Genomic DNA, 16,548 nt, shown 5'->3' on the forward strand with positions numbered 1-16,548 from the left:
GCAGGGCACATGGGTTCGTGCCCCGGTCCGGGAAGATCCCACATGCCGCGGAGCGGCTGGGTCCATGAGCCATGGCCGCTGGGCCTGCGCATCCGGAGCCTGTGCTCCGCAATGGGAGAGGCCACAACAGTGAAAGGCCTGCGTAACGCAAAAAAAATTAGCCAGTGAAAACATCTAGGCCTGGGAATTTCTTCTTTTTCTTCTTTTTTTTTTTTTTTTTGGCCATGCCGCGCGGCATGCAGGATCTTAGCTCCCTGACCCGGGATTGAACCCATGCCCCCTGCAGTGGAAGCACAGAGTCCTAACCACTGGACCGCCAGGGAATTCCTGTCTGCTTAATTTTTTGAGGGACTGCCATACTGTTTTCCACAGCGGCTGTGCCCTTTTACATTCCCACCCACCACCTCATTTCAGTGAGGAGGTAGAAGCTATCAGATCCAAACAGACTCACCCTCTCTGCCTCAAACTATGTTCATTCATTCACACCACCTTCTGCTTCTCCTTGTTTGCTACAACCAAGGAGACGTACCTGCTGCCAGTCAGGTATGTCTATCCCTTCATCTGTTTCCACCCTCCCCATTCCCCGGCCCCGCACCCCACCTCCAGCCAATTTAAGGATGTTATGACCTCCTTCACTGAGCCAATTTCCCTCCCCGTCATCATCTCTGATCTACTGCATCATTTACATCTGCATTCAAGTAGATGGAGTATTTTCCATCTTTTAAAAACTCTCCCTTGAGAAGCTCACATCATCTATGTGGTATTCCTGCCAAAAATGTTTAACCTGAATCCAGTCATGAGGAAACAATCAGATAAATCCAGTATGGGGACAGGCAACGTGACAACTGGCCTGAACTCTTCAAGCATGTCAGTGCCCTGAAAGACAAGAAAAAAGCCAGGGACTGTTTCCGATTAAAGTATGGAAACCTGACAACCAAAGGGAATGAGTGAACCTCAATTGGATCCAGGACCAGGAAACAGAAAGCAGCTATAAAGGCCGTGTCTGGGCTGCTGGGGAAACGTAAATATGGTCTGTTTGCTAGATGATGTTACTGATTCAATGTTAAACTTCTTTGGGTGGGATGTGGCATCGAGGTCATGTAGGAGAATGGCCTTGTTGCTAGGAAAGGCATGCTGTGGTATTTAGGAGTATCTGCAACTTTATTTCCAGTGATTCACCCCAAAATGAATATGTGTGTGTGTGTGTGTGTGTGTGTGGAAAGTAAATGAGGCCGAGTGTTAACAAATGATGAATTTAGGTGAAGGGTGAAGGGCTGTGCATTTTTATTTCCAGTGATTCACCCCAAAATGAATATGTGTGTGTGTGTGTGTGTGGAAAGTAAATGAGGCCGAGTGTTAACAAATGATGAATTTAGGTGAAGGGTGAAGAGCTGTGCATTGTACTCTTCCTTCAACTTTCTGCAGGTTTGAAGTTTTTCACAATAATATGTTGAGCAGAAGAGAATCAACCCTTTATCCATATCTGCCTGTAGCTGCACCCAGTTGATCCAACCTTCTGGATAGAGTCACTAACACTCAAGCTTCCACTCCCGCCACCCTCCGCCCATTCATCCATCGGTCCTTGGTCCATATCTGCCTATAGCTGCACCCAGTTGATCCAACCTTCTGGATAGAGTCACTGACACTCAAGCTTCCACTCCCCACCCCCTCCGCCCATTCATCCATCGGTCCTTGGTCCATATCTGCCTATAGCTGCACCTAGTTGATCCAACCTTCTGGATAGAGTCACTGACACTCAAGCTTCTACTCCCCACCCCCCTCAGCCCATTCATCCCTTGGTCCATCCCAGTGGGATTCTGCCCATCTCCGCACTGGAGTTGCCTCGTCCAGGTCCTGACCGCCTCCGTGCTGCCCACCCTATGGGCCGTGTCCCACACGGGAGGCCACTTCCTTCTCCAAATTCTCTTGTCTCTCAGCCTCGGCGACACCTGCCTCTTCTGGTTTCCCTTCTGCCTCGCTGGAGTCTTCTTGCGCTTCCTTACTTGCTCCCTTTGCTGTACCCAGTCTCTAAAGTCTGGGTTCCTAGGAGCTCAGGCTCTTTCTTCTTTAAATCTCTCTTCATGTGATTCATTGATTCCTATGGACTTTAAAACTGAATTTGTTCTAATGATGCCCCAATATACCTCCAGTATGGATCTTTCCCACCACTTGACAGCTCTTTTTTTTTTTAACTCATTCTCTTGGTTTTTTTAAAATTAATTAATATTTTATTGAAGTATAGTTGATTTACAATGTTGTGTTAATTTCTGCTGTACAACAAAGTGCTTCAGTTATACATATATATATATATACATTCTTTTTTAAACTATTCTTTTCCGTTATGCTTTATCATAGGATATTGAATATAGTTCTCTGTGCTATACAGCAGGACCTTTAACAACTCTTATTTGACATCGCTCCTTGGCTATTTCACAGACATCTCAAGTTTAACTTTTACTCATTTGTTCATCCGTTGAGCACATATTGAGCACCCACTGTGTACTAGGCAACTGCTCGAAACACCGGGGAAGCACGGGAAGAAGGGCCAGTTATGGCTACACCATTGGAGTCATTCTCATCGGGAGACAGATGACAGGCAAATAAGAAAGGATTTGAGGGTGGTAAGGGCTCTGAAGAGAATAAATGGTAAAGGTGGATGTGTTAGAGGCTGCGTGGGTGGACTTATATTTTGGGTGATCAGAGGTGTATTTTGAGGGAGGTGCATTTAAATGGAGATCAGGATAAGATTTGAGATGAGGAGTCTAGGTAGAGGACATGGTTAGTTTAGATGCCTTCAGGTGGGAATGGGTTTGGCATGTTCTGGAAGTGAGATGTGTCCCCACAACCAGAACCTTGATCCTTTTCCTCTCTGGTTTGTATTTTAAAATTTCAGGGCATTTAAGACCCTCTCATCAACTCTATCTGAAAAACCTTGAACTGACCTTGAATTCCTATTTTGGGATCTTCTTTTATTTATTTATTTATTGGCTGCATCATGTCTTAGTTGCGGCATGCAGGACCTTTCGTGGTGGCATGTGGACTCTGTTGCGGTGCAAGGGTTTCTCTCTGGTTGTGGCGCGTGGGCTTAGCTGCTCCGCGGCATGTGGGATCTTCCCCAACCACGGCTCGAACCGGTGTCCCCTGCATTGCAAGGTGGATTCTTAACCACTGGACCACCAGGGAAGTCCCTTTGAGATCTTCTTCAGATCAAGAATGGCTCCCTCTCTGAGCTAGAAAGTACTTTGATCCTTTTATGGGCAACAAGTCAGAATGTCAGGACAAGATGCAGGTGTCTGTCAGAGTTTCACCCGTCCTTTTACCCACGTGCAAAGCCCAAATAATCACCTGACATCTGCTTAAAGGTGGAAGGTTTCCATTGTCCACTGGGTCTTGGAGACCCACTTCCACCCCACCCACTGTCCTCTGCAGCTGCCCTTGTGTTCCTGGTGACCAGAGGGGAACAATGAGAGACGAACCTGGGACTTACAGCTGAGATGTTGCTGAAGTGTCCCTCCCAGCAAAGTGCAAAGGGTGACCTGATTCTTAAAACCTTTCCGGGTAGAAGTTGCAGCCAATGATGATAAAATCTTTGCACTTCCCTCAGGCTGGATTCTATTAAGCCTTGCTAATGAGGCAAAAATCCATATTTTCTTAATAGGGGGTTGAAACTAATCCTAAAATAGATTGGAAACACACTTAGACCTAAATTTTTTTTGAATGGGCAATGCATTCATATCTTTCTAAAATTTTAAAATGTGTGCTGAAATTGTTTTCCTTATACCCCTGTCCCCAACCTTCCAATTCCCACCTGCCTCCATACCCGCCCTACAAATGCATAACCATTATTATCCACTCAGAGCCCCAGAGTTGGTATAAACATTATTTTATACTGAAGACGTTTGAGATTCAACAGATGCAGAAAGAAGTCTTCCTAGAACTTCCCTTATCTGACTAACAGCATAAACTTCTGAGAAATGAGGGCCACCATAAATTTCCTTTTTGAGGCAGTTTCTACTTCCAGGAGAGAAACCAAGAATAAACCTCCCCAAAATCCCCTCTTGGGAGGGTTTCACGGCCATGAAGAAAATGGAAAGAACTGCATGAACAAACACTATCACAAACTTTCTCATCGCTGGTTTGTTTTCCTAAAAACCCATTTGTCTTTCCTAAAGAAACCTATTTGTTCTCCTATAGGAGTCTCTTTTCTCCCCCTCCATTTCCCCTACTAAGTTAGGTATATAAGTAGATAAGGCTCAAATTCTAAAGACTACTTTGTTACTCATCATTGGGCAGTATTGCATGTATGAATAAATAAACTCTGCCTTTTCTCTTGCTACTCTGTCTTTTGTCAGCTTAATTTGCAGGCCCCAATCACAAACCTAAGAAGCTGGAGGAAACTTTTCCTCCCTGGCACTTGCAAAGACTTTTGCAGGGTATATATAAATATAGCCACAAGTCATTTTGTGGACATTTGTTTTTTTTTTGTTTGTTTTGTTTTGTTTTGTTTTGTTTTGTTTTTGGACATTTGTTTTTATTGCTCTCTGGGAAAGATCTGCGTGGATTTACTGGGTCTTAGGGTAGGTGTATGTTTAATGTTAAAAGAAACTCCAGAATTTCTTCAAGTGGTTGTACAATTTTCAGTTTCTGCCAGCAGGGTATGAGAGTTCCAGATGCCCTCCATTCTGTCAACACTTGGTATTGGAAGTCTTTAATTTTAGCCATTCTAGTGGGTGTTATGTGGTATTTTGCGTTTCCCGGATGACTAATGATGCTGAGCATCTTTTCATGTGGTTGTTGGCCATCTGTGTATCCTCTGTGAAGGGCCTACTCATGTCTTTTGGCCATTTTTTTTTCATTGAGTTGTTTGCCTTCCTACCAGTGAGGTGTACAGGTATTTTCTATATTCTAAATGCAAGTCTTTTTCCAGGTATATGTGTTGTGACTCTTTTCTCCCAGCCTGTGGTCTGTCTTTTCAGAAAAGGAAGCTTTAATCCTCTGAGCCTGACCATGCTCCCACCCTCCCCAAGTGCTGGTCTCCCCGCCCTTCCCACTCCTCTGGACTCACTTAATCCTTTTCTTTCCTGCTGTGCAGATCAGCTTGCTCAGCTCCTCTCTTTAATCTTGCACAAAACCCTTTTGGGGCTCAATTGAAAAAAAAAAAGGGTCAGCCTTCCTTAGAAAGAAGACATGTCTCCCTGCCCGCCCCCGCCCCCCAGCTCTCTCTTCCAGCCTATCCCTGTCTCATGCCCAGCCCCGCCCAGACCCTCTTCTTCTTCATTCCATTTACTCCTCGATTTCCCTGCCCTTGCTTCCCCTCTATCTTGGACCAAAGATTAACCTTTGAGTGTAAAATCAGGCTTTTCCCCCAGTTGAGACTTTTATGCAAAGTGTTCTACCAGAAACCTCTTCAGGTCCAGGAGTGCCAGAAGGAACTCTCAGAGATGGGAAAGGAACTCCTGCCACACCAGGAACCCCACATTGCAGTTTTACGGAGTGAAAAGGAGCCCCAGGAACAAATTGCACTTCTTCTCCTGTAACATTCTCACCTGTGTGGGCCTCCTGCCCAGGTGTGCCCCTCCTGCCAAGTTCAATGATGAAAGTCCATGGAAGCGCTTATTAACCCTCACCTGCATCAAAGTCACTCACCTGTGTAGCTTTTAATCTCCCCTCCCCCACCCCCCTCCCACCTCCCAGAGCTTGGCTCTAAAGCGTGGTCCCCGGAACAGCAGCGTCTGTACCACCTGGGAACCTGTTAGAAATGTGAACTTCTAACTACAGCAGTGGTCCTCACACTTGTGCGTGTGTCAGAATCAACTGGGACAGCTTCTTAGAACAGTTACCACAGAGATTGCCAGGGCCAGCTCCAGAATCCAGGAGGTCAAAGTGGGCCTGAGAATTTGTACTTCTGACAAGTTCCTGCTTCAGGAGCACGCTCTGAGTATCACTGTGCTAGAGAGTCTGATTCGGTTGCTCTGGGCTGGGGTGGGCCTGGCATCCTACATTTCAAAGCTCCCTGTGATTCTGACATGCAGCCGAAGTTGAGAAGCCCTGGTCCACGGGCTGGGGAGCAACACGGCTGAAGCTGCACAATTCCAGCAGAAAAAGTGTTTTATTGGAACTCCCTGGTGGCACAGTGGTTAAGAATCTGCCTGCCAATGCAGGGGACACGGGTTCAAGCCCTGGTCCGGGAAGATCGCACATGCCACGGAGTAACTAAGCCTGTGTGCCACAACTACTGAGCCTGCGCTCTAGAGCCGAGAGCCACAACTACTGAGCCCACACCACAACTACTGAAGCCCACGCACCTAAAGCCCATGCTCTGCAACAAGAGAAGCCACCGCAATGAGAAGCCCGCGCACCACAACAAAGAGTAGCCTCCGCTCGCTTCAACTAGAGAAAGCTCACGTGCAGCAACAAAGACCCAAAGCAGCAAATAAATAAATAAATAAATAAATGAAGAAATGTGTATTAAAAAAAAAAGCGTTTTATTTATTTAAATTTTTTTTTACATTAAAGTATAGTTGATTGACAGAAAAGATGTTTTAAATACAGGACCCTCCTAAAGCGTTTCTTCCTTTGTCTAATCTTTCCTTGCAGGCCAGCCCTGCATGTCCAGTTTGCTCAGGGCCCCGTAAGTTTCCACTAAAGTCCAGCAGGGCCGTCTCCGAGGCTCTGAGCAGGCCTGGCTCCGGGGAGTGCAGGGCTGCGCCGGCAGCACTCAGCCCCAGGTGCTTGGGAGCTGTTGGAGGACAACTCCAGGGAGTGAGTCCATTGAGAGCTCTGGGAGGGGCTGCAGCCCGCTTGGCTGGAAAGGGACACATCCCTTTTGGTGCTAGGTGAGCAGTAAGGATGGAAACTGTTGCCAAGGGCCTGGGGACTGTGACTGTGTTTGAGACTGTTCTATTAAACTCCCAGGGAATGTGGTCATGGTATTTCATGTAAGCTTTTGATGTTCAGCCACACTTCTGTCAGGTGTGGTCATCAAGACCTTTGATTGCTCTTATGCTTTTATTGAGGCATAATCTACACACGGTAAAATGCACAAATCTTAGGTGGACAGTTTGATGAATTTTTACCTGTGTCTACACCCGTGTGACTGCCACCCATATCAGCAAAGAGGACATTCCATCATCCAGTGAGTCCCCTCAAGCCCTCTTCCCAATCGCCACCTCCCACCGCCCCAGCAGGCGGCCGCTATTCTGACCCCAGCGCCATGGATGAGGTTTTTTTTTTTTTATTTGGTTGTGCTGGGTCTTAGTTGCGGCTCATGGGCTCCTTAGTTGTGGTATTCTGACCCCAGCGCCATGGATGAGTTTTTTTTTTTTTTATTTGGTTGTGCTGGGTCTTAGTTGCGGCTCATGGGCTCCTTAGTTGTGGCATGTGAACTCTTAGCTGCGGCATGCATATGGGATCTAGTTCCCTGACCAGGGATTGAACCCAGGTCCCCTGCATTGGGAGCGCAGTCTTAACCACTGCGCCACCAGGGAAGTTCCCCCGATGAGTTTTGCCTGTCGAACTCCATATAAATTTAGTTATACAGGATGTGCTCATTTGTGTCTGGTTTCTTTTCCTTAACATTGTTTTTGCGATTCATCCATATTATCGCATGTAAGAGCAATTCGGTCATTTCCCTTCGGTGCTGTACATGATATTTCTCCATTCTTCCACTGATGGGCATTTGGGTTATGTTTAGGATCTGGCTCTTCGCAGTTCAGCTGTGATGTGCATTTCTGGACATGGCCTTTGTGGTGCACGAACGCCCTCCTTTCCTTTGGGTTTATCCCCAGGAGTGGTACTGCTTGGTTGTATGTTAAGTGTATGCTTAACTTTAATTATTATTATTTTTTTAAAAAAAATTTATTTAGTTGCGCCAGGTCTTAGTTGCAGCAGGCAGGCTCCTCAGTTACAGCATGTGAACTCTTAGTTGCGGTATGTGGGATTCCGGGCCCCCTGCATTGGGAGCGTGGAGTCTTATCCACTGCACCACCAAGGAAGTCCCTGTTTAACTTTAACAGAAATTGCCTGACAGTTGTGTGCAGTGATTGGACCAATCCACACTCCCACTGACAGTGTGGGCTGGTCCCCAGCCTCACCCACCCTGGACATTTCCAGAGGTTTGGTTTTAGCCATTCTGGTGAGTGTGCAGTCACAGCACTAGTAGTTTTAATTTGTATTTCCCTGTAACCATTGATGTTAAGCATCTTTTCATGTTTCCCAGCCATTCGGATATTCCCCTGTCCAACTCGTTTGCACATTGGGTATGGGTATCTGAGACCTTTTTTTTTTTTTTTTTTTGCGGTACGTGGGCCTCTCACTGTTGTGGCCTCTCCCGTCGCGGAGCACAGGCTCCGGACGCGCAGGCTCAGCGGTCATGGCTCACGGGCCTAGCTGCTCCGCGGCATGTGGGATCTTCCCAGACCGGGGCACGAACCTGTGTCCCCTGCGTCGGCAGGCGGACTCTCAACCACTGCGCCACCAAGGAAGCCCCCTGAGACCTTTTAATTAAGGTAAAAGTGTCATGAAATAGTGTCTTACTTATGCCAGGAATTGAGAGGGGGCTCAAGTGGGCTTGTGAAGAGGAGGATGAGAGAGAAGGGCCGTTTGTAATGAGTCTGCCTCTGGCCCCGGAAGCTTACCGATCTGTCTCCCCAGCACCTAGAACGGGACCACGCACAAGGCTGGAACCCAGTGAAATTCATCAAATAGGGGCACCATCCTTTGTTTTTTGTCGGAGGGCGGGCTGTTTTGGATCTTGCAATAAATGATATTCTCCATTCTCCACTCTTCCATCCCCGTGAAGCTAGGCCAGACCCTGTGTCCCCTCCAGTTCTGGACAGCGACCTCTAAGCAGCCTTAGGCCACCAGATCATTAATACAGCCCTGACTCAGACCTGTTGATCAGCTTGCTTGGATCCCATGAAAAGCCTCCCCAATAACTGGGGGTCCTCTGCAGTGCCCTGGGATTGCATCACTATCTATACTCCAATTTCTGCACGGTCAAGATTTGCATCCAATAGCCCAGGGCTCCCAGCACCTGGACCCCTAGATCCCCAGAAGAGACCTCAGAGACCACAGGCTGCCCTTCCCAGCCCAGGTCTTTGTGGAGCATTTGCTCGGCCCAGGGTGCTTTCCAGATTGGGGATGAGCTTTGGATACGGTGTGTTCTTTTGTGTGCAGGGCTCAGATAAGCAGCTGCCAGCTCATTTCCTTTGCCACCTGGCTCCCATGCGGCCCAGTCATATTTGTGAACTGAATGGATAAATGAATGGTTTGGGACTCGATTCATCTCCAAATCAGGCAGGAGATCTTTCATTCCTGCCACCTTGGGTCAAAGGAAAAACCAGGAATGTCTTTTCATGTTTTACCAGAGACTCAAAAAATTTGACATCTTGTTCTTGATGATTTCGTAAAGCTCTAACCACCCTTGATTATTGAACACTCTCGTGTCACCTAAGTGTCTGAAATAGTAAATCCTGTTTCTCCATTGGCTTCTTAATATAAAGGATGGGGGCTTTCCTGGTGGCGCAGTGGTTAAGAATCTGCCTGCCACTGCAGGGGACAAGGGTTCGAGCCCTGGTCACTAGAGAAAGCCTGTGCACAGCAACAAAGACCCAACGCAGCCAAAAATAGATAAATAAATAAAATTAAAAAAAAAAAAAGGATGTGTCCAATTGGGAAAAAAAATGATAAAAGGATTAAATGATCAGTGGTGCAGTTCTGGAATCCTCAGAATCAATCAATCAATTATTTAAGTGACAATTTTTAAAAAAATATCATGACCAAGCTTTATTAGGAAGTTACATAATCATCACATCAGAATATCAAAGGCAGAAACCTGTATGCCCATTTTGATAAATGACTGGAAAATTCGTGCCATTTACTAATTTTAGATTTTTAGGAATTGAGTAAGTAACATTTATTATGTATCTTCTTGGTGTCAGGCATTGTGTTAGGCATGAGGTATATGATACTGGAGATTTCAGTCTGGCGATGGATGGATTCTCTGACTCACGGTCTCCTCCTGGAGTCTCATCCCTGATCCTATCCAGATATGGAATTTCTCCCACACTTGTGGATTCCCTGATACCTCAGTGATGGCTGTACCACCCCAGCCTCTGGCCCGTTTCCAGTGTCTGATTGTGCTAGGTTGTAATCCCATGTGTTGCCAGTAGGGGCCTCCCTTCTAACACCTGATGTTTCATGGCTGAAAATTTTGGCTTCTATCTGACAAGTGAGAACACGGTAAAAGCACACTTTGTGGGTTTGGAGTTTCATTTCTTTATTTTTTTAAAGTTAACTTGGAATGAAGAGTGACCGTGGGTATTGAAGGGCATGTAAAATTTTTTGGACTAGTGCTGTTCGATAGAACTTTTGGAAATTTGCTCTACAATCTGTCCTATGCAATTTCAGTAGCCACCAGCCTCGTGAAACTGTTGAGTGCTTGACACGTGGCTAGTGTGACTGAGAAACTGAATTTTAAATGTTATTTAATTTTAATTAACTTGTACGTAAATAGCCACACATGCCCAAGGGTCACAGCTTTAGAATAATTTTTGTTTCTGTCATTTCAGCAAAGGAGAAACCAGAGAGGAAACGCAGGAAGAGCACAGTGGCCAGTTAAGGCTCCTTGCTCTCCAGGTGAGGGTTCTGCTTCAGGTTAGTTTATTGTCAAGACGGTGGTGCCAGAGAGATTTGGGAGTCAGTTCTGCCCTTGCCACTTAACAGCTGCTGTGGTTTGGGGAAAGCAAGTCCATCTCTCGCAGCCACAGTTCCTTCATCTGTAAATTGGGGCTAATAATAAATACCGACCTCAAGACTCTCACGAAGAGCCAGTGAAGTGCAGCCTCAGGGCAGCGCCAGCAGACAGTTAAGTGCAGCCCCTGCAGGCAAAGATGACGGTGCGGCGGCGACAGACACCCAGCTCTGAGCTGGTCTCCCTGCTCAGTGTCGCTAAAGGGGCTGCATCAGCGTGAGGACACAGTCCAAGGTCAAGAACGTCAAGTGACTGGGTTAGCCAGGAGTCTCCTAGGAGTCAGGCAGCTGTGTGAACTTCATTCTCTGGAGGTCAAATCAAAGGGCAGACCAGGGGGCTCCTGGGGTGTTCACCCCCACCTGTGCTTTCTGGATGGTTAACCCCTACAGGGCCTCTGTCCTCCTTCTTCCTCTCACCCTGGTCCAGCAGACTGGCAGCCTCTGCCTGTCTGGGTTATGTTAACCATCTTTAACGAGAGGGCTTTTTGGGTCATACTGATGAGAGTCCTCCCCAGATGCAGCCACCCCATCCTGAGTCCTGAGTGCTCGGGGCCCTAACACACGTGTATGTGTGTGAGATGGTGGGGATTTCCTTTAGAGCAGTGTGGCTCGGAAATCAAGAAAGCTGGTTTAATATGCAGATTCTGAGTCAGGAGATCTGGGGGGTCTGGGAGTCTGCAGTTCTAACAGGCTCTCAGGTGGTGCCACCTCGCTGATCCCAGCGCCACACACAATAGGAGATTCTCATCAGTGGTTCCCAAAGTCTTGTCCTGAGGGGCAGCAGGCGCGTCCCCTGACAAGTGACTTGTTAGGAATGCAGGTTCTCGGGCCCCATCCAGACCGACTGAATCAGAAACCCTGGGGTGGAACCCAGCAATCTGCACTTTATCAGGCCTCACTGGAGACTCGGCTGCAGCTCAAGTTTGGGAACCGCCGTCCTCAGTCGCTGGTTCTCAAACGTGGCTGCTCTTTGGAATCACCTGTTTCCAGCTGATTGTTTTTCTTTATTTTTTGATTTGTTTTCGATTGTTTCTTTTATTTTTATATTTAGATCTAATCAGCGTGATGGGAGTATAATTTCCTGGGGAGTTTAAAAAGGTCAGTTGCCTGGGCCCCAACCCTGGAGATTCTGGTTTGATTGTTCTGGAATGCAGCCGGGGTGGTGGGGGGGTCTTAATTGTTGTCTTTCTGGGTGGGATGTAGGGTTGATTTTTTAAAGTCTTGGCTACTCAATAGAATTACCTAGAGAGCTTTCCAAGCACAGGTACTTGGGTTCCCCCACCAGAGATTCTAATCTAGGGTGTTTCCTCAGCGTGGAGTTTTTAGGGCTCCGGAGGGTGAGAACCACTGCTGTGATGGAGAGAATCCAGGATGCCCCGTGGAGGGGAATTCCTGCTCTGCAGCAGGGTAGGGAAAGGCCTTTGTCTTCATTAGCAAAAGGGATCCTGAGACAGTCCCAAATGGAAATTCTGACAGCGGGGAATTGTGGGTGAGAGAGGGATGAGCCCCCAGACAGGAGGAAGAGGTTCTCGTCAGAGAACTAAAGGCACAGACACTGAAAGGACAGCCCCAGGGGCCAACGGGCCTGCGGTGCCTGAGGTTTGTGGGATTTTTTTCCCTTTTAATTTCAACATAATTTCAGGCTTATAGAAAGATCGCAAGAATAGAACAAAGAACTTGTTTTTTACTCTTCGCCCACATTCTGTGTGTATGTGTGTGTGTGTGTGTTGGTACAGACACTGAAAGGACAGCCCCAGGGGCCAACGGGCCTGCGGTGCCTGAGGTTTGTGGGATTTTTTTCCCTTTTAATTTCAACATAATTTCAGGCTTATAGAAAGATCGCAAGAATAGAACAAAGAACTTGTTTTTTACTCTTCGCCCACATTCTGTGTGTATGTGTGTGTGTGTGTGTTGGTTTTGTTTTTTCTGAGTCATATGTGAATAAGTTGCAGATAGAATACCCTTTACCTCCCAAAGCTTCAGTTGTATAATTTCAAAAAATACAAAAGCCATTCTCTTCTAGAACTACAGTGCGTTTACCCCACTCAGGAAACTTCTATCAATCCAGTGATGTAATATCAGGCCTTATTCAGATTCAGATTTCACCAATTGTCCCAATACCTTCCTTTTAAACAAAAAGATATCCAGGATCACGGGATCACAAGTTGCCTGTGGTCATGTCTCCTCCAGTCTGGAGCCGTTCCTCAGGCTTTCTTTGTCTTTCACAACACTGACAGTTTTTTTTTTTTTTTTTAAAGATATATATATATATTTTAATGCTTTTCTTCTTTTTTAAAAAATTTATTTATTTTATTTATTTATTTTTGGCTGCATTGGGTCTTCGTTGCTGTGCGTGGGCTCTCTAGTTGCGGTGAGCAGGGGCTACTCTTTGTTGCTGTGCGTGGGCTTCTCATTGCAGAGGCTCCTCTCGTTGCGGAGCATGGGCTCTAGGTGCTCGGGCTTCAGTAGTTGTGGCACGTGGGCTCAGTAGTTGTGGCTCGTGGGCTCTACAGTGCAGGCTCAGTAGTTGTGGTGCACAGGCTTAGTTACTCCATGACATGTGGGAGTCTTCCCAGACCAGAGCTCGAAGCCATGTCCCCTGCATTGGCAGGCAGATTCTTAACCACTGCGCCACCAGGGAAGTCCTGTTTTTTTTTAAATCAACAACTCTTGTTAGATTTGTGAAAGAAGTGAGGCCACCGGGCAAACTGCTGCCCCCGCATCGCAGGCACCGACAGGTAAGTGCAGAGAATCACAGCTCCAGGAGCAGAAAGCTGCACAGGAACCAGGGCTGGGGAAGGGAACCGGAAGGGAAATTGACGAATTGCCGGGGGCTCAGTGTAGACCAGGCTGAGAGTTGAAACTCCAGAGGGGGCCCAGTGCGAGAGGGGTCCTCACCTGTTTGTGAATTACCTCCAGAAGCCCAATCTGCTCTCACAAGTGAATATTGGAGGAAAACTCCCCTTGTGCTTCCAGCTGGGGAGGAGGAAAGGAGCCATTGTCAACACTGACGGTTTTGAAGAGTGAGAACCGGTTATGTTATAGACTATTCCTCAGTTTGGGTCTGTCTGATGTTTCCTCCTATATTAGGGATGGGATGGCACGTTCTTAGTGCATCGTATCAGGAGAACGTGAGAGTAATTTCTTGGTTTGGGAGATTGTAAAGCAAATTTGGGTTATAAATATTCCCAGTGAGAAGGAAAACCAAGACACATAGAGGGAGGCTGGTGTGGTTTGCACAAGCATCTGTGATTAGCTCAGATGTTCAAAGGACGGAGCAAAGGTCCAAAGGCAGAGGACTCAAACCAGAGAGGCAGGAAATAGGATAATGGCTGAAAAACTGACGTTCAGAATGAGCTGAGGCTATGAAAAATGAGGAGGCAACCAGGGCTTTTAGGTGGCTTGCTTAAAAAACACAATTGGTTTTTCTGTCAATAAAAAAATAGAATGTGTTTATTGTGGAAAATCCAGGAAGCATAGAGAAGAAAGAGCTACTCCCTCAGTCCTACAACCAGCTGGACCACTGCTGGTATTTTAGCACATTTTCTCCCAGCCTCCAGAAAGGGTGTCTAAAGCCGTGCTTGGAGCCTGAAACGAGTGAGATAAAGAAGAGCGACGTCTGTCTGCCGGAGGAGGCGATGTCACGCTGGTGGAGGTTGGTGAGAGAGGCTGCCTGTGTGTTCACCTCTCTCAGCGGGGACATCTGTGAGCTGGAAGGGGGGGCGGAGTCCAGGAGGAGGTGGAGTGTGCATTTGGGACCCAGAGCTACTGCCTCGGTCTTTGCAAACCTCAGAGGCTGGTTCCAAAAGTTTGGGGCTGGGCAAATATTTCACTGATTTGTAAAAATAAAAGCGGGGAGGCAGGGTGTGTGATGGTGGGGGTGGTCGTAACTCGGGACTGAGCTGTGTGCACTTAAATTCAGACTGGGGAGGCCCCGGGGGCGGGGGGGAGCAGGCAGGGAGCTTTTGTCACCCAAAATAGCCTTCACAACCTCTGTCCAGGTGGGTATTGCTTATTCCTGTTTTACAGACAAGGAAACTGGGATTCAAATGTAGGTGATGTGTCAGACCCCATAAGTGCCCCTCCCAGGTCCTTGCTCACCCAGAGGTCACCCCCGAGAGTCCCATATGTGCTGATGGCTTCCTGCATCTCTGTACAGGGTGTTCTCTGGTCCTTAGCGTGGGCGGGGGGGGAGTTAACACCCCAAGAGTGACCCTCAACAAGGGAGTTGATGGTGAATACCCCACCTTGTTTGCTCCTTGCTGAGACAATTTTTTTTAATTGTGGTAAAAAAACACATTATGTAAGATTTACCATCTTAACCATTTTTAAGTTTCCAGTGTTACCTGCATGCACCTTGTTGTGCAACAGATTTCTAGAACTTTTCATCTTGCAAAACTGAAACCCTATACCCATTGAACAGCTCCTGTTCCCCTCCCCCAGCCCCTGGTAACCACTATTCTACTTTCTGTTTCTATGAATTGGACTACTTTAAATATTGTACATAAGTAGAATCATGCAGCGTTGGTCCTTCTGTGACTGGCTTATTTCATTTAGCGTGAAGTCCTCAAGGTGCATCCATGCTGCAGCATATGACAGAATTTCCTTATTTTTTAGGCTGAAAAATATTCCACTGTAGGTATATACGACATCTGGTTTATCCATTCATCCACTGATGGACACTTGGGTTGCTTCCACCTCTTGGTTATTGTGAATAATGCTGCTATGAACATGGGTGTGCAAATATCTCTTTGAGATCCTGTTTTCAATTATTTTGGATATATACTGAGGAGTGGGATTTCTGGGTCACACAGTAATTTTAAGTTTTTGAGGAAACTTCATAGTGTTGTCCACAATGGCTGCACCATTTTATTGATGAGACAATTGTAGGTCCCTGGAGGGACTGGTCACTGTGGTAACCCGCTCATAAACGCTCTCCTTTTATTGGCTGCCTTCTCTTCCCTGTCTCACCTCCCCACTCTCCTACCTGGCTTTCCTGGAATCCAGATAAACTACATGCACCAGGTCTTTGTTGCAGGGTCTGCTTCTGGCTGGACCCTCAACTAAGGCCTGTCATTTGCTTCAGGTTACACAGTTAATAAGTGGCTCATTTGAGTATCTATTGGTATATAATAAGCCACCCCAGGACTCAATGGCTTAAGACAACAATTTATTGTCACTCGTGGTTCTGTGCGTTGACTGGGCTCGCTGGGTGGTCTTTACTTGGGGTCCACTGTGGTTGCAGTCAGATGTTGGTGGGGCATGAGGCCTCTGAAAGCTTGACTGGGCTGGACGTCCATGGTGACTTCTCACTCTGGCCGTCTGGAAGCTCATTGGGGGCTGTCGGCCAAGTGGTCTCTCTGTGTGGTGGGCTTCCTCACAGCCGGGTAGCTGGCTTCAGAAAGGAGCATCCCAAGAAAGAACATTCCAAGAGGTAGGAATGGGAAACTGCCAGCCCAGTTTAGGGCTTTGCCTGGAGATGGTACAGTGTCTTTTCCACCACATTCTATGGGAGAACGCACAATAGACTCGTCAGATGGAAGGGGTGGAGAAACGGACTCCACCTCTTGACGGGAGCAGGGGTCAAGTCCACACTGCAGAAGAGCATTGGGATGGGAGAGATTTTTGTGGTCATCTTTGGAAAGTACAGTTGGTCACAGTGATGGGTCAAACCCGGACAGTCCAAATAGAGATTGTGATCTCAACCTCTAAGCTGCCTCCACTTAAGAGATACGTTCTATGGGCTTCCCTGGTGGCGCAGTGGTTGAGAGTCCGCCTGCCGATGCAGGGGACACA

General features: G+C 47.1%; 1 protein-coding gene across 4 annotated transcripts in view; it reads left to right on the plus strand.

The window, feature by feature from the left end:
- Nucleotides 1–16,548, plus strand: part of SNX5 (sorting nexin 5) — an 88,778-nt gene that overhangs the window by 43,589 nt on the left and 28,641 nt on the right. For 3 of the 4 annotated variants that reach the window (XM_028500046.2, XM_028500049.1, XM_028500048.1), the window contains exon 13: nucleotides 10,572–10,638. In XM_028500046.2, coding sequence (XP_028355847.1) covers nucleotides 10,572–10,638 — 67 coding nt within the window. Of the gene's footprint in view, nucleotides 1–10,571; nucleotides 10,639–11,803; nucleotides 11,851–16,548 lie in introns of those variants that run through there. The other variant, XM_028500047.1, reaches the window with a different exon arrangement.

This window comes from Physeter macrocephalus, chromosome 14 (genome assembly GCF_002837175.3).
Source record: "Physeter macrocephalus isolate SW-GA chromosome 14, ASM283717v5, whole genome shotgun sequence".
Classification (NCBI taxonomy): Eukaryota; Metazoa; Chordata; class Mammalia; order Artiodactyla; family Physeteridae; genus Physeter; species Physeter macrocephalus.